Raw genomic sequence first — 17,459 nt, forward strand, 5'->3', positions numbered from 1 at the left:
TTACTGTGGATATAGATACTTTTGTACCTGTTTCCTCCAGCATTTTCACAAGGTCCTTTGCTGTTGTTCTGAGATTGATTTGCACTTTTCGCACCAAAGTAGGTTTATCTATAGGAGACAGAAGGCGTCTCCTGCGTGTTGTCCCATGGTGTTTATACTTGCGTACTATTGTTTGTACAGATGAATGTGGTACTTTCAGGCGTTTGGAAATTGCTCCCACGGATGAACCAGACTTGTGGAGGTATACCATTTTTTTCTGAGGTCTTGGCTGATTTCTTTTGATTTTCCCATGGTGTCAAGCAAAGAGGCACGGAGTTTGAAGGTAGGCCTTGAAAAACATCCACAGGTACACCTCCAATTGACTCAAATGATGTCAATCAGCCTATCAGAAGCTTCTAAAGCCATGACATCATTTTATGGAATTTTCCAAGCTCTTTAAAGGCACAGTCATCTTAGTGTATGTAAACTTCTGACCCACTGGACTTATGATACAGTGAATTATAAGTGAAATCATTTTTCTGTAAACAATTGTTGGAAAAGTTTCTTGTGTCGTGCAGAAAGTAGATGTCCTAACCTACTTGCCAAAACTATACTTTGTTAACAAGAAATTTGTGGAGTGGTTGAAAAACCAGTTTTAATGACTCTCAATCAATCAGTGTATGTAAACTTCCGACTTCAACTGTACACAGTACCAGTCAAGGGTTTGGACACACCTACTCATTCTACATTGTAGAATAATAGTGAATTCTTTGGCCTGATTGCCAAGTGTCACGTCTGGAGGAAACCTTGCACCATCCCCACGTTGAAGCATGGTGGTGGCAGCATCATGCTGTGGGGGTGTTTTTCAGCGGCAGGGACTGGGAGACTAGTCAGGATCAAGGCAAAGATGAACGGAGCAAAGTACAAAGAGATCCTTGATGAAAACCTGGTCCAGAGTGCTCAGGACCTCAGACTGGGGGCGAAGGTCCACCTTCCAACAGGACAACGACCCTAAGCACACAGCCAAGACAACGTAGGAGTGGCTTTGGGAGAAGTCTCTTTATGTACTTGAGTGGGCCAGCCAGAGCCCGGGCTTGAACATCTCTGGAGAGACCTGAAAATAGCTTTGCAGCAACGCTCCCCATCCAACCTGTCAGAGCTTGAGAGGATCTGCAGAGAAGAATGGGAGTAACTCCCCAAATACAGGTGTGCCAAGTTTGTAGCATGATACATAAGACTCAAGGCTGTAATCGCTGCCAAAGGTGCTTCAACAAAGTACTGTGTAAAGGGTCTGAATACTTATGTAAGGTATTTCTGTTTTTTTATTTTAATAAATTAGCTAACATTTCAAAAAAAAAAAATTTGTTTATCATTATGAGGTATTGTGTGTCGATTGATGAGGGAAAAACATCTATTTAATCAATTTTAGAAGAAGGCTGTAATGTAATTGTAATGATGTGCGCTGAGAGTCTGGAAGCAAATTCAGGGAGTGGGTGTTAATAAAATAAACAGAACATAATACAAAACCAGAACCTCGAACAATGCAGACATAAAATAATGACACCTGGGGAAGGAACCAAAGGGATTGACATATATAGGGCAGGTAATCAAGGAAGTGATGGAGTCCAGGTGAGTCTGACAACGCGTGGGTGCGGGTAATGATAGTGACAGGTGTGCGCCATTGTGAGCAGCCTGATGACCTAGAAGCCGGAGAGGGAGCACACGTGACAGAAATCAAATGTGGAACAAGTCAAGGGGTCTGAATATTTCTCCATATTTTTATTGTATTTTATTTGATATATAAGGGTATGTATTTGTAGTGTTAACGTATGAGTCTATGTGAACAAGTATATACGTAGTGAATGTATGTTGGATCATATGTGTGTTGCTGGGTGCTGTTCATTGTGTGGCTTGATGGAGATGGATAGTGAGCCATGGTAAGAGTGTGGGAGGGACTGTCGGTATGCCTGGCCATCTCCATGTAGTTTTATATCTCCTGATGGAACAGCGTCAGCACTTCACTTCTGGGGCTCCAGAGGAGCACCTAATGGTTGATCATCTCATCTCCTTTCTCTGTCACTGTCCTGTGCCACGGTTTCTCTCTGTCTCTTTCTGTGTATGTCTCTATTTCTGTCTCTGTCCCTTTCTCTGTCTCTGTCTCTTCCTCTGTTTCTGTCTCTGCCTGTTGCTATGTCTTTTTCTCTGTCTGTTTCTGTCTGTCTCTTTCTCTGTGTCCAATGCCTCTGTTTCTCTCTCGCTCTGTTTCTCTCTTTCTTTGTCTGTCACTCTGTCTCTGCCTCTGTCTGTTTCTTTCACTGTGTCTATGTCTCTCTCACACACCCACACAAACACATACACATATCAAGGTGTGCATCCCCATAAGACTATGAATGTTGCTCCAGCCTACTATCTTCAGGCTACTCTGAACAGCCAGTGTGTAATTAGACCTCTGCTCTTGGTGTGATTTTATAGATTATTAGATGTTCTTCATTGTTTTATACAGATGTCTTTTATTTATTTTTGAAAAATAATTTGTTTGATTTCATGGATTGTGTTACCTCTATGAGTAAAAAGGTTCCTTTCTGTAGCATCTGTTTGTCAAGAAACAAAACTCATATCATGCTTATCCTGTATATAGTGGAAGTAAAATAGGGAAGCACTGTCATAATAATCCAAGAGCTAGCTCCCATCAACCACTGCTGTTTCAAAGACGTGCTTTTTTTTCTCATTGTTTTCTTCAAAATGACCTTCTTTGGTCCTTTCAGTCACTGTGAATATGCCTGCAGAAGAGGCACATCATTATGCTCTGTTTTTTGTCCGCAACTGGAGGCATGAAACGTCGGTGTGAGAGGGGAAAAACAATGCCGTCTTGGGAATTGACAGGATTTCAAACGTATTGTCATGCATATGCTTTCAGCAAAATACCGCACGCTGCGCCATTGATATAGGAGTGGGCTCAAAATGGAGAAATCCACGGCATTAATGATGTACAGCGTGATTAATGTATCACTCAGTGATGTACAGCGTGATGTGCTCAACACACTGATGGACGTTTCTTACTGTGTTCTTTCTGTAAACCTACTATGTTTTGTGTAGTATGTGTGTATCCTTGTAGATGCAGACATTTTTATGTTTACATGTCCCTTGTGTTTTCCCCCTCCACAGCTGCAGTACTGAAGTATGAGAACAACGTGATGAACATCCGGCAGTTCAACTGCTCCCCTCATCCCTACTGGCTGCCCAACTTCATGGACGTGTTCACCTGGTCCCTGCCCTTTGTGGGGGAGAAAGGTACCACTACAACCCTTTCCCAATCCTTAGTAGACCATGTCTATGTGTAATGATGACTATACTGCACTGTTTTAATAATTTTAATCATTCATTTGAGCTGAGTGCTGAGAGTCATCTTCATTTGCTAGTCTAGACAAACATTCAGCAGGACACATCCATGTTCTCTGACTGATGGGCTCAGAGATGACCATGTTCTTCTAGATTTACCCTCTTGCTACATTTTATCGTAAACAAATATGTACAGCAGCGCCCTCATCTAATAGCTTTTTACCTCACCCCAGTCACAGAGATGCTGGTGAACGTGTTGAGTATCTGCTCTGACGACGAGCTCATGAACGACGGGGACGACCAAGAGATCTTAGATGGTTAGTCACTGGTATACAGTACTGTTAAGAGCCCATTAGAACTGCAGTGTCTCACACTCCTCTCCCTGGCATACAGTAGGTCCCGATAAACAAGTAAAAGCACATACTATTATGGTATTCGTAGATGATATGTCCTCTGGGTGTTTATTTGTTATGAGGGGCTCATTGAATTACCAGTAAAGAATATAAATGGATCATTTCAATGTGGCCCATAGACTCATTCCTAATATCTGAAAATGAGTGTTGTCTCTTTCTAGCCAACGCAGCTGCAGCTCGGAAGGAGGTGATCAGGAACAAAATCCGTGCCATTGGGAAAATGGCCACGATGTTCAAAGTGCTTCGGTGAAAACGTTCTCCACCTCGCCTCACATCAGCTTTCTACTGTAGCTGTTGCACATGAACACATCTCTAATACTGAGCATAGAGTTATTATAATAGAGTGGATATACAGTAGAAGCATACATGAGTGACTATTGTGGATGTCCTCTGACCTGTGTGTGGTGCTGTTCTGTGTGTCCTGCAGGGAGGAAAGTGAGAACGTGTTGACGCTGAAGGGTCTGACGCCTACTGGCATGCTGCCCAGCGGTGTGCTCTCCGGGGGCAAACAGACCCTACAGAGTGGTGAGGACGAGGCCCAGGCCAGGGCTGTTCTATCCCTCCCTCCCTTCCCTAACTGTCTGTCCGTTCCTCTTTCTATCACTGTGACTCTTCCCTTTGTCACAGTCTCCGTCACTCTCCTTCTCTCCGTGGGTCTTTGTCTTCGTATTCGTCCTCTGGTCCCTTTGTTTTTGACCCAGGTTTGGGCAGCCACCCTTGACTCTGGAGGCCTGCAGATTCTGCCCCCTCTAGCTACAGCTGACACTAGAGAGAGACACTCACCAGTCATCTCACCTCACCAGTCATCTCACCTCACCAGTCCTCTCACATCACCAGTCCTCTCGCCTCACCAGTCCTCTCGCCTCACCAGTCATCTCGCCTCACCAGTCCTCTCGCCTCACCAGTCCTCTCGCCTCACCAGTCCTCTCGCCTCACCAGTCATCTCACCTCACCAGTCATCTCACCTCACCAGTCATCTCACCTCACCAGTCATCTCACCTCACCAGTCATCTCACCTCACCAGTCATCTCGTCATCTCACCTCACCAGTCAACTCACCTCACCAGTCATCTCACCTCACCAGTCATCTCGTCATCTCACCTCACCAGTCAACTCACCTCACCAGTCATCTCACCTCACCAGTCATCTCGTCATCTCACCTCACCAGTCATATCGTCATCTCACCTCACCAGTCATATCGTCATCTCACCTCACCAGTCATCTCACCTCACCAGTCAACTCACCTCACCAGTCATCTCGTCATCTCACCTCACCAGTCATCTCGTCATATCACCTCACCAGTCATCTCGTCATCTCACCTCACCAGTCATATCGTCATCTCACCTCAGTCAACTCACCTCACCAGTCATCTCGTCATCTCACCTCACCAGTCATATCGTCATCTCACCTCACCAGTCATCTCACCTCACCAGTCACCTCACCTCACCAGTCATCTCGTCATCTCACCTCACCAGTCATCTCGTCATCTCACCTCACCAGTCATGTCATCTCACCTCACCAGTCATCTCATCATTCAACTCACCAGTCATCTCACCTCACCAGTCATCTCACCTCACCAGCCAACTCACCTCACCAGTCATCTCGTCATCTCACCTCACCAGTCATCTCACCTCACCAGTCACCTCACCTCACCAGTCATCTCGCCATCTCACCCCACCAGTCATCTCGTCATCTCACCTCACCAGTCATCTCACCTCACCAGTCACCTCACCTCACCAGTCATCTCGTCATCTCACCTCACCAGTCATCTCGTCATCTCACCTCACCAGTCATCTCGTCATCTCACCTCACCAGTCACCTCGTCATCTCACCTCGCCAGTCTCACCTCGCCAGTCGTCTCACCTCACCAGTCGTCTCACCATCTCACCTCACCATCTCACCTCGCCAGTCATCTCACCTCGCCAGTCGTCTCACCTCGCCAGTCGTCTCACCTCGCCAGTCGTCTCACCATCTCACCTCGCCAGTCGTCTCACCATCTCACCTCGCCAGTCGTCTCACCATCTCACCTCGCCAGTCGTCTCACCATCTCACCTCGCCAGTCGTCTCACCATCTCACCTCGCCAGTCGTCTCACCATCTCACCTCGCCAGTCGTCTCACCATCTCACCTCGCCAGTCGTCTCACCATCTCACCTCGCCAGTCGTCTCACCATCTCACCTCGCCAGTCGTCTCACCTCGCCAGTCGTCTCACCTCGCCTGTGTTTACTCCTATTGAGTTGACCTTTGAAATTCTGGATGCCTCCCACAGTGTTACCCGAGTTCAGTCAGGTCCTGTGGCCCTCCAGAGTCTCTCAAGCCCAGCCATGGGGTGTTCCCTAGGCCTCTGGCCACTCAATCTGGCTGTGTTGCTGCGGTACATGCGTCTCTCACTGCCTGGTCTCTTGCTGGTCTCTAGCCAGCTGCCTACCTACCGCCGGGGGCTGCATTCTGCATTCTGCATGGCTTTGTCAGAAGTAACTCGCTCCCCTCCTTTCCCCCCCCAGCCACCACCGAGGCCATTGAAGCAATCGACACAGAAACTGAGGACGGAGAAGGTAAAGCTGTGTCCCCCACCCCACCTCTCTCAGCAGGCTGGCCTGCAGGACATGCATTGGGTCAACTACCCATCAGTTACAATAGTAGTACATATTCAGCCTGCATTTAGCAACTTATCAGGGAGACAGTTGGATTTAGAATGGGTAGCACGGAACTTTGCAGTATCTTGATTACAAGATATCTCAACTATATCAGTTATGATGTAAGGATCAAGAGATGTATTTTACATTAATTACATGGTGTGCTCAGGAGAAACAAAGCCTTTTCGAAGTTTGATCAAGTTTGATACCTTACATATAAATATAAACACATGGATTTGTTATTGTATGTAAGTAATTTAAGTCATGCAAAGTGAGGTGCTACCAAGAGCTGCATGATAGTTTCGGGTATCTTTTTATGCTCAGGCATGATTCCTTCTTTTATTTTTTGGATTTGGCTTATCTTCCGCCCCCATCTGGTTCAAAGATGCATCGCATGCAGGGAGAACAGGAGACAGGCGAGCGCTAAGGTGAAATTCAGTATGCATCATGAAGTCAAATTAATGGTATCATGAGCATGATGTGTCATCTATGTGAACAATAGAGTCTCCAAAGATAGTGAATAAATGAAGATGTCACTCAGGCCATTTAACATTAAAAAAAATGGTTAGAGATCCGGTCTACTTAAGGGGTGGCTCTCCAATAGGCACCAATGCGTTAGCAGCTGGGTCTGGTCTGCTTAGTTCATTGTCTGTATATGAACCAGAAAAAAGGAGCGAGTGAGATGTCTCGCTTCTTCTTCCGTCTCTGGAATCTCTGGACACTTGATGCTCTCACAGTGACCTGACAATGTCATGATGCAGCATTTGACAGCTGCAGTTAAACAACTGCCTGCATCGCGACAGGCTTAAATGAACGAGCATGAACTAATACACTAACAGGACGATGTACGGAGCAACCCGATTATGTCATGCAACTGGTACTGTAATGTCATGTTGGCTTCATGATACATAATTATAACAACCGTAAACAAGGGTGCTATTCTAGCAAAAAAGTGTGCTATTCATGTAAAGGAGGGTTGTATTGCTGTAAACAAGTGTGAGATTCTAGTAAAGGAGGGTTCTATTGTTGTAAACAAGTGTGCTATTCTAGTAAACAAGGGTTCTATTGTTGTAAACAAGTGTGCTATTCTAGTAAACAAGGGTTCTATTGTTGTAAACAAGTGTGCTATTCTAGTAAACAAGGGTTCTATTGTTGTAAACAAGTGTGCTATTCTAGTAAACAAGGGTTCTATTGTTGTAAACAAGTGTGCTATTCTAGTAAAGGAGGGTTCTATTGCTGTAAACAAGTGTGCGATTCTAGTAAAGGAGGGTTCTATTGCTGTAAACAAGTGTGCGATTCTAGTAAAGGAGGGTTCTATTGTTGTAAACAAGTGTGCTATTCTAGTAAACAAGGGTTCTATTGTTGTAAACAAGTGTGCGATTCTAGTAAAGGAGGGTTCTATCGCTGTAAACAAGTGTGCGATTCTAGTAAAGGAGGGTTCTATTGCTGTAAACAAGTGTGCGATTCTAGTAAAGGAGGGTTCTATTGCTGTAAACAAGTGTGCTATTCTAGTAAAGGAGGGTTCTATTGTTGTAAGTTGTGGTTGTTTGTCTGTGAGTTTCTGGCGAGCGTCGTTGACTCATTCTCTCAGATATTTCTCTCAGAGGAGCCTATGGATATCTTAAGGTTTCGGATATCACTCTGTCCACAATTAAATCTATTCAAATCGTCTTTATTTTACTCTAAGCTGTGTTCAGATGTCTTTCTAGACTTGTGTCAAATTATCTTTGAATTCACAATGCTAGCTTTGACTGCTGTGTGACATGAGAACGTAGCAAAAATAGAAACATTTTCAAAGGCTGCGTTTAGACAGGCAGCCCATTTCTATCCTCTGCCGAGTCCCCAACAACTGGATCTTCCCATTTCCAAGGGAAATGTAAAGAAAGCCTGTGACACGACTTCCGCTTTTGGACGTTAACAAGGCGACACTCCATCTTAACTCCTCCTCCACATTTACTGGATTGGTTGAACAGTGCAGAAGAGAACCTCCCCCAACAGTTTTTTTTCTTCTCAAGACCAGTATATTTCTTTTACGCCTGCAACATTGGGTGATATTTTGATCAATCACATCAGATCTTTTCACAGCAGATTTTTTTCCAGAGCTGATCTGATTGGTCAAAAGACCAGAATTGTGTTGAATCAGAATTGGGTTGCCTGTCTAAATGAAGCCTATTACATTCAGGCCAAAGTATGGTACTTCCCAATAATATTTTATGTAAAAAGCATATAATGTAGGTTATGTTTAACCATTTTCCTATGAGAGTGCACAAAGAGGTATATCAAAGGATTTAAAATCAAGGTTTCTAATTTATAAATGATGTCATGATACAGTGATACTGATCCCCTGTATGTCCTCTCTCTCCTCCCACCTGTCCTCCCTGCAGCCATCCGTGGGTTCTCTCCCCAGCATAAGATTGCCAGCTTCGAGGAGGCCAAGGGCCTAGACCGTATCAATGAGCGCATGCCTCCCCGAAGAGTCGGGGTCAACCACGTGGGACAGTCCATGGGCAAGATGAACATGTCCGAGGCCAATGGCACGGAAGACAATGACAATGACAACAGCAACAGCCAGTGATGTTTCGCCCCACGGCCCGCCCCAGAGTCCATGTGACTGCCGTGCTGTGCGCCAAGACATCGCCAAATCGTGATATCAGGCCTCAGAATATAGACATAACATAACACACCCACAGACACAACACAACATCTGCATCTACCGCCTGCTGCTCTTTCATCCAATTAGAGAAGCAAATCAAATGTTACATCTCGTTCAAATGGGTAAGGTGGTTTATTTTTTAGACGCCAGGTCCCCACAAAGGGAAACTGAAGGGAGTGGGGCCAGAGCTTAGGACAGGACAGAGGAGAGGCCAGCTGGGCGGGATGTAGGGGAACCTGTTGGGATGAGGGCCAGGGGTGTGGTCCTGTGGGTGTGTTTGTTGTTCCCGCTCTCAATCCAATCACAGACCAAGTGGGCAGGGTTTGGAGTCCAACGCGTTCACCCATGTCTGTTACAGTACGTCCTCATGGGGACTGACACAAGACACTCTTGTACAGTACCCATGTCACACACACATTTTACTATTTCGAATCAGAGTTTCATTCAAGATCTCATCTCATACAGAAATGATATCGCTAGTCAACATGTTTTGCTACTAGTATTAATGAATACAAATTTAAAAAAATACTAAATCTTGTTTGTAAGAAAGGACATTTGAAAATGAAAAATATGTAGATTTTACTACTTGCAATGCGATCTTAACTGAAAACTTTTCTTTCTTGATTTATTTTGTGGTAAGATGCCATGAGCCTGCGGGGGAAGGGGTAGGGGTGGAACATGGGCTTGACTGTGGCCTCTCCACCAACCAAAGCCACAGTCTGTCATGTTTAGGTGCTGCGCTCCCAGCTCGGGGTCTACCTTCTGTCACCCTCTACCTGATTGTTTCTCACCTGCCTGTAACTAAAGAGAGAATGCACATAGAACGTCAAATCTTCTGTTGCAGTAAAAAATTATCTAAAATATACACATATAATGAATTATAAAGATGGACAATAACGAAGACAACGTTTTTTAACAGCATCCACGGTATGGAACGCATCGATGCATGCAATTAAGTTCCTTATTGATATGTGAAATTATAATTGTGATGTTTCAATATAGTAGACTTTAATTATTTATTTCATCAAATTTTATTTGTAAAGTTCCCCTTTGTTTTTTATATAATAATTTTTTATTCTTGCTTTCTTTGATAATTTTTTTCCCATTTTTTTCATCAATATTTTGAGTTTTTTATATTACTCTTGATATATTTAATTTGATTGTTTTGCTGTACAGGCACATATGCTCTTTTTAAGGTGTGAAGCCTTTTTCTGTTCTGTTGGTGTACAGAAGTTGTTCAATTGTGTGAATGAACATATTACTCAGTGAAAAGCAACATTCAGGCTGCCAAAGCATGATCGCATGGTTTGTTCAAATGTAAACAAATTGGACACAATGAAAATCCTGTGTCCCACTTACTTTTAAAAGGAAAACAATATATTCTCATTATAATTCTTGATGATATTGGTATTATTCTCACGATTAAGCTTAAGGTTATTTTTTCCTTCCACTGTTTTCTGATACTTGTTTGGTCTAAACATGGTTTATTTTGAAGAAGGAATTTCATAGATTTTGTGACAATTTTTTCTTGTAATTTTTTTTTGTTGCCATTTGACTTCATAAACGATACACACATTGTAAGCATGCCCTATGGGACAAATCACGTTTTTTACTCTTGAATAAAATATGCATGAACCAATAGTGTGGCTTCCAGTTTCTCATCGATAGATAGGAAATATATTCTCACATTGTGCAACATGATGGGAATAGGAAACCTTTTCACAAGTTAGGCCGCGCCCAAACAATATTCTCCATGGGATGAAGTGTGTGTGTGTGTGTGTGTGTGCGGGTGTGTGACTGTGTGTGTGTGTGTGTGTGTGTGTGTGTGTGTGTGTGTGTGTGTGTGTGTGTGTGTGTGTGTGTGTGTGTGTGTGTAAAATGGGCAGCTTCACAGTTTTCAAGGGAACTGCTTTTTCACAGTCAACCTGAATCCCAAACAGTGGGCGAATGTGCTTTTCTCTACAGTTTCCATGAGGGCATTCCATCTGCTTCCTGCCATTCTTTCACAGGAAACTCTGGGAACAGCGTCAGACAGGCCATGGCAACCACTCCCACCTCACACTGAACCCACGGTAGAGGGCAAGTAGCTACTAACCCCCACTATATGCAACACGACGGCAACATCTCGCTTCCAGGACCTTAACCATACTCTCATTAACACAGGCAAATACACACAGACACACACCCAGGCCACAAGTTGAGACAGCTGCCATACACGGACACACTCAGAGAGGCTCCATACTCTCTCTAGTACGTTCATGACAGTGGGTTCTCTTGCCCTGAGTGACCCCACACATTTTACACATTCAATAATACATACACACAGTGGGAATTTGCAAAGCTCCAGACAGGGGAAAGGCTGTGGATTTGGACATGGATCTGCTTCTGTATCCTGTCCCTCTGCTGAGTGTGTTTCTCCTCATTCCAGCAGGTAGGTTTAGATGAATAAAGGCAACGTAGACAGATTACGGGTACTAGTCTAACATAGATATTGCTTCAATAGTCTTTCAACTCTGTTTGACGTCCAATTTTTTTTACGTATTACTTTGAGCAGTTTCCTCTCTCTTGATAGAAATTGTACTTGTATATTAACTGTATCACGCTAGAAAAACAGGAGATGACTAAATATAGTGCTTTTTAATGATATCAGATGTGTTTACTTAGCCAGAGGACAAAATCTGTTTTGATATTGTAGTGTTCAGAGGAAGCCAGACCTTACTAGAGCTGTTTGTTACAGTTTCAGCCCAATCTGCCATCAATCAGACCAACCAGGCAAAGGTTCCCATGGGTGAGTTTAGGCCTAGTTGGCTGTAACTCTCTGACTCTGGCTAAGAATTAATTAATTTGGTTGGATAAATTATTTTGACCAAGGAACTGCTTGATCACCAGAGCTGTTTAACCATCATCAGAAACTGATATTGTAGTCAACATTCAAGAATCACTTGACCATGTAGGTCACGGATATTTGATGAAGATGTTTCAACCCACAGTGACCTCACCCACAACACTGTCATCCAACACTATTCATGTGGCTGGCAGCGCAACCACCCCAACTACAGCCCATCCAATGACTGATGTGACATCATCCCCAGCACTCTCACCGCCAGGTAACTCTGGTCTTCTATAGGGCTTATCTGCTGTGTTTTCTCTGTTAATGTTTGAGTAGAACTGAGAGAAAGTATTGCGTTCATTTTGTTGTTTTTCTAGGGGACAACCCTCTTGTGACAACCCTCAGTGCCCTGCAGTCAAATCAATCAACAACCTCACCTGGTAATACAGAGAAAATGTAGCATTCTGTACTAGATCAAAATCAAATACAATGTTATTGGTCACATACACATATTTTATTGCGGGTGTAGCAAAATCCTTGTGTTACTAGCGTCCAACAGAAGGCTACAATAAACATAAGGCAGTAAGAGTTTTGTTGATGTTGTTGTGGACGTGTTTCAGAAAATACCAGCAGTGACAATGAGGCACCCACATCCTCACCTCGACTATCGTGTCCTAATGTCAGAAGCTCTGCTCAGGCTAAAATACCTAGTACCCCCTCACAAGACACTGCTGCTGTACCAGGTAAACACTATTTCTCTGTCTGTCTTAGTACTCCGTCTACTGATGACAAGTTGATGTGCCTTTTGTCTGAATGGTGTGCACATCCTGTTATTGGATAGTATTCGGAAATCATGAGCCAGGAAATTCTGATTTGCTAGCTGTGCTTTAACAGAGGTGAGGAATTCTGAGAAAGCCATGTGTCATTCACAGGGCACATTTAAAAAAATGTATATATTATTTCACCTTTATTTAACCAGGTAAGCTAGTTGAGAACAAGTTCTCATTTACAACTGTGACCTGGCCATGTTACTTGTGTGTTATGATCGCAAGCTGCATTTACGGTCAACTTTACATGTTGTTGTGCCGTATAACAATCTCATAGTCCTAATATCTTTGAAATTGAGCATTTCTCAGGTAGTGTTTGCTGTAAGTTGACTTACATGCCTGTTTATGTGTTCAGTCTTAGGATCAACAGCTGCTCAAACAGCAACCACTTCAACCTCTGTGACTTCCTCTGAGGGACCCAAAGGGACACAAACAGACATCCCTCCCACTCAGTCACCGGGCAAGAGCCTCACCATGCTTGCCTTTGGTATGCTTAATGATACATGATGATGATGATGATGATTAAAACGTTGTTATGTAACAGTGCAGTGTTAATATTCTATACTCAGGTGGAGTACAACTAACTCTGTCTGGGATGTTGCTCCCCTACAGGTGTCATGAGTTTAATCCTCATTCTCATCATTATCATGGTGGTTTTAGTAACAGTGGTCAACCTAAAAGACCAGTGCAGCAACTCCAAGGAGGAAGGTAAATGCAAAGGATGATCATTCATGTGAGAGAATGGATACATGAGAGTATTAGTATCTATATGTATGTTATGTGTATCCATGTTAACACCTGTAAAGATCTCTCTTCTTAGATGCTAACTACCATTAACGTTTATTCATGAAGGTCTCTTCTGGCCAGGGGAAGTTTTGTTAAGAGCCCTGTTCTGAACGTTAACACACTTTGGCTTGCGGTATGGTTTTGGAAACATAAGGAATGTATCTTTCATATCAGTGAGAAATTATATATTTTAAAAAAAAAGTAAATTACCACACACCTTTATAGGGTTAGGGTTAGTGTTCCCCCACGGCCATATTCCCATGTTACAGCGTTTGTTTAAGGAAGACAGACAACGGAGACAACCACCTGTACTAATTAGCTATATAGCATGTTCCGAACATCTGTGTGTAAGCATAACTCGGAAGGAAGTGTAGAGGAACTGTAGTTTGTCAGCTGGAGACACACAGCCGTATGCATCTGTGGAAACCTGCTACAGTAAGTGTATATTTTTAATTTGACAGATTATTTCTCACTGATATGAAAGATAAGTTACATATGTTTAGAAAAAGTGTATCGCAAGCGATGATTATTGACGTTTCTAAACATTAAAACAGAGCGTCTGGATTACGTACAGTTCACATGGTCCCACTGGTAAGCAGCGCTTATAGCTGAGAACCCAGAATGCCTTGTTAATGCCTGGGGTTCTCCAGAGCTATGGCCATGCCAGCTTGAGAAGAGAGTAGTTATAGTAAGTGAAGAACATCATGTCAAACATGCCAGACAAAGAGAATCACCACAGTTTCTGTTCCACAGGTAAAAAGAGCAGTGATTCTGTGGTGTCTGAAAGGTATGCACACCAAAGTATACACATGCATAGTGTTGATAGGGTACGACAAAACTGAATGTGTCTCTGTTTATGTTTGTAATTCATCTATTTTTTCCATAGCAATGTCACGTTTAGTGGAGAAAAAGAGAGCATCACTTTGATCTCCATGAAGACCATTAACACAGAAACTGGTAGGGAAAATGTCACAGTAGTGCTTCACTTTGAAATAGTCCCCAAACCAATATTGAGGGGCCTCTGTTTTTGTTCCTTATAATAGCTATAATTGCTGATGATTATTGGGGGCAAATAGGCTCGCTATTCACAGTGATACAAGACATGTGGGAGCATGGTGTGAGCCTAAAACATCTCTCTTTTTCCCCAGACACAGACTCCCCCCAGGTCTCCTCCATTCACAGTACAACACTGGACTATGAGGAGCAGGAGCTAAACAGGGACCTAAACAGGGACCTACTGAACAACAAGGTGGGCTCAGGAAATAACTCTTCACAAGCACTAACTGCAATGGATACAACCACTTCTTATAGAGAATAGATAAAAGCAAATATCCAATGGATTGAAGTTAATATTACATATTGTGTTATTTTTTCAGCTGGTGTGAAAATAAAGACCCTAGATGTTCCGTTCCAAAACACAGAAATCACCAAACTGCTCAATAGTACAGCGGTTGTTCTATACATCTGAGATCAAGTTACCGGGAGTCCACACAGCACCTGAATTCATAGCTGTGGGGATATTATACATTAAGCTACAACTAGGCCTACCGTTGTGTCTGATGTGTCTACATGTTGCCATTCTAATACAAATATCCCATGTATTTGTGTGATGATATCAAAACTGCCTTTATCTAGATAATGTTGTGTGTTCTGTTTCATATATTTTTTATTTTTGTATTTTATTTCAGCTTTATTTAACCAGGTAGGCCAGTTGAGAGCAAGTTCTCATTTACAACTGCGACCTGGCCAAGATAAAGCAAAGCAGTGCAACAAAAACAACACAGAGTTACACATGGGATAAACAAACGTACAGTCAATAACACAATAGAAAAATCTGTTTACAGTGTGTTCAAATTAAGTAAGGAGGTAAGGCAATAAATAAGCCAATAGTGGCGAAGTAATTAAAATGTAGTAATTTACACTGGAGTAATATGTGCAGATGAGGATGTGCAAGTAGAAATACTGGTGTGCAAAAGAGCAGAAAAACAAAAACAAACATGGGGATGAGGTAGGTAGTTGGTTGGATGGGCTATTTACAGATGGACTGTGTACAGCTGCAGCGATCAGTAAGCTGCTCTGACAGCTGACGCTTAAAGTTGGTGAGGGAGATATAAGTCTTCAACTTTAGTGATTTTTGCAATTCGTTCCAGTCATTGGCAGCAGAGAACTGGAAGGAAAGGCTGCCAAATTAGGTATTGGCTTTGGGGATGACCAGTGAAATATACCTGCTGGAGTGCGTGCTACGGGTGGGTGTTGCTATGGTGACCAGTGAGCTGAGATAAGGCAGAGCTTTACCTAGCAAAGACTTATAGATGACCTGGAGCCAGTGGGTTTGGCGACGAATATGTAGCGAGGACCAGCCAACGAGAGCATACAGGTCGCAGTGGTGGGTAGTATATGGGGCTTTGGTGACAAAACGGATGGCACTGTGATAGACTGCATCCAATTTGCTGAGTAGAGTGTTGGAGGCTATTTTGTAAATGACATTGCCGAAGTCAAGGATCGGTAGGACAGTCAGTTTTATGAGGGTATGTTTGGCAGCATGAGTGAAGGAGGCTTTGTTGCGAAATAGGAAGCCGATTCTAGATTTAACTTTGGATTGGAGATGCTTAATGTGAGTCTGGAAGGAGAGTTTACAGTCTAACCAGACACCTAGGTATTTATAGTTGTCCACATATTCTAAGTCAGAACCGTCCAGAGTAGTGATGCTAGTCAGGTGGGCGGGTGCGGGCAGCGATCAGTTGAAGAGCATGCATTTCGTTTTACTAGCATTTAAGAGCAGTTGGAGGCCACAGAAGGAGTGTTGTATGGCGTTGAAGCTCGTTTAGAGGTTGTTAACACAGTGTCCAAAATAGGGCCAGATGTGTACAGAATGGTGTTGTCTGCGTAAAGGTGGATCAAAGAATCACCAGCAGCAAGAGCGACATCATTGATAAATACAGAGAAAAGAGTTGGCTCGAGAATTGAACCCTGTGGCACCCCCATAGAGACTGCCAGAGGTCCGGACAACAGGCCCTCCAGTTTGACACACTGAACTCTCTCTGAGAAGTAATTAATGAACCAGGCGAGGCAGTCATTTGAGAAACCAAGACTGTTGAATCTGCCGATAAGAATACGATACAAAGGAATCTCAGACGATACAAAGGAGAGGTTGAACAGACTAGTAATAGGGGTTGCAGCAATTGCGGCGGATCATTTTCGGAAGAGAGGGTCCAGATTGTCTAGCCCAGCTGATTTGTAGGGATCCAGATTTTGCAGCTCTTTCAGGACATCATCTGTCTGGATTTGGGTGAAGGAGAAGCAGGGCTTCAGGGGGGGGGGGGGGGGGCTTGGGCCAGTTGCTGCGGGGGGTGCAGAGCTGTTAGCCAGTGTTGGGGTAGCCAGGTGGAAACTATGGCCAGCCATAGAGTAATACTTATTGAAATTCTCGATATCGTGGATTGATCAGTGGTAACATTGTTTCCTAGTCTCAGTGCAGTGGGCAGCTAGTAGGAGCTACTCTTATTTTCCATGGACTTTACAGTATCCCAAAACATTTTGGAATTAGTGCTGCAGGATGCAAATCTCTGTTTGAAAAAGCGTAGCCTTTGCTTTCCTGACCGTGTGTATTGGTTCCTGACTTCCCTGAAAAGTTGCATATCGCGGGAACTATTCGAAGCTAGTGCAGTATGCCACAGGGTGTTTTTGTGCTGGTCAAAGGCAGTCAAGTCTGGAGTGAACCAAGGGCTATATCTGTTCTTAGTTCAACATTTTTTGAAAGGGGCATGCTTATTTAAGATGGTGAGGAAAGCACTTTTAAAGAACAAACGGCATCCTCTACTGACGGGATGAGGTCAATATCCTCCCAGCATACCCAGGCCAGGTCAATTAGAAAGGCCTGCTCGCAGAAGTGTTTAAGGGAGCGTTTGACAGTGATGAGGGGTGGTCGTTTGACCGCGGACCCATAACGGTGGCAGGCAATGAGGCAGTGATCGCTGAGATCCTGGTTGAAAACAGCA

General features: G+C 43.6%; 2 protein-coding genes across 4 annotated transcripts in view; both read left to right on the top strand.

The window, feature by feature from the left end:
- ppp3ca (protein phosphatase 3, catalytic subunit, alpha isozyme) overlaps nucleotides 1-10,659 on the top strand; it is an 87,386-nt gene extending 76,727 nt beyond the window's left edge. Inside the window, exons 9-15 of one of the 3 annotated variants that reach the window (XM_055935288.1) lie at nucleotides 3,145-3,270; nucleotides 3,552-3,635; nucleotides 3,893-3,977; nucleotides 4,159-4,256; nucleotides 6,234-6,284; nucleotides 6,751-6,793; nucleotides 8,750-8,873. In XM_055935288.1, coding sequence (XP_055791263.1) covers nucleotides 3,145-3,270; nucleotides 3,552-3,635; nucleotides 3,893-3,977; nucleotides 4,159-4,256; nucleotides 6,234-6,284; nucleotides 6,751-6,793; nucleotides 8,750-8,777 — 515 coding nt within the window. In that variant the 3' untranslated portion in view covers nucleotides 8,778-8,873. Of the gene's footprint in view, nucleotides 1-3,144; nucleotides 3,271-3,551; nucleotides 3,636-3,892; nucleotides 3,978-4,158; nucleotides 4,257-6,233; nucleotides 6,285-6,750; nucleotides 6,794-8,749 lie in introns of all 3 variants that reach the window. The other 2 variants (XM_055935286.1, XM_055935287.1) reach the window with 2 other exon arrangements.
- A 289-nt stretch (nucleotides 10,660-10,948) lies between these two features.
- Nucleotides 10,949-15,273, top strand: ecscr (endothelial cell surface expressed chemotaxis and apoptosis regulator). The gene is made up of 11 exons (XM_055935116.1): nucleotides 10,949-11,449; nucleotides 11,756-11,806; nucleotides 12,009-12,125; nucleotides 12,226-12,288; nucleotides 12,469-12,591; nucleotides 13,031-13,162; nucleotides 13,288-13,383; nucleotides 14,215-14,248; nucleotides 14,348-14,418; nucleotides 14,610-14,710; nucleotides 14,838-15,273. The coding sequence occupies exons 1-11, from the start codon at nucleotides 11,392-11,394 to the stop codon at nucleotides 14,844-14,846; spliced, it is 855 nt and encodes a 284-aa protein (XP_055791091.1). The 5' UTR covers nucleotides 10,949-11,391; the 3' UTR covers nucleotides 14,847-15,273.
- Nucleotides 15,274-17,459: the final 2,186 nt, after the last annotated feature.

This window comes from Salvelinus fontinalis, chromosome 10, assembly GCF_029448725.1.
Source record: "Salvelinus fontinalis isolate EN_2023a chromosome 10, ASM2944872v1, whole genome shotgun sequence".
Taxonomy (NCBI): domain Eukaryota; kingdom Metazoa; phylum Chordata; class Actinopteri; order Salmoniformes; family Salmonidae; genus Salvelinus; species Salvelinus fontinalis.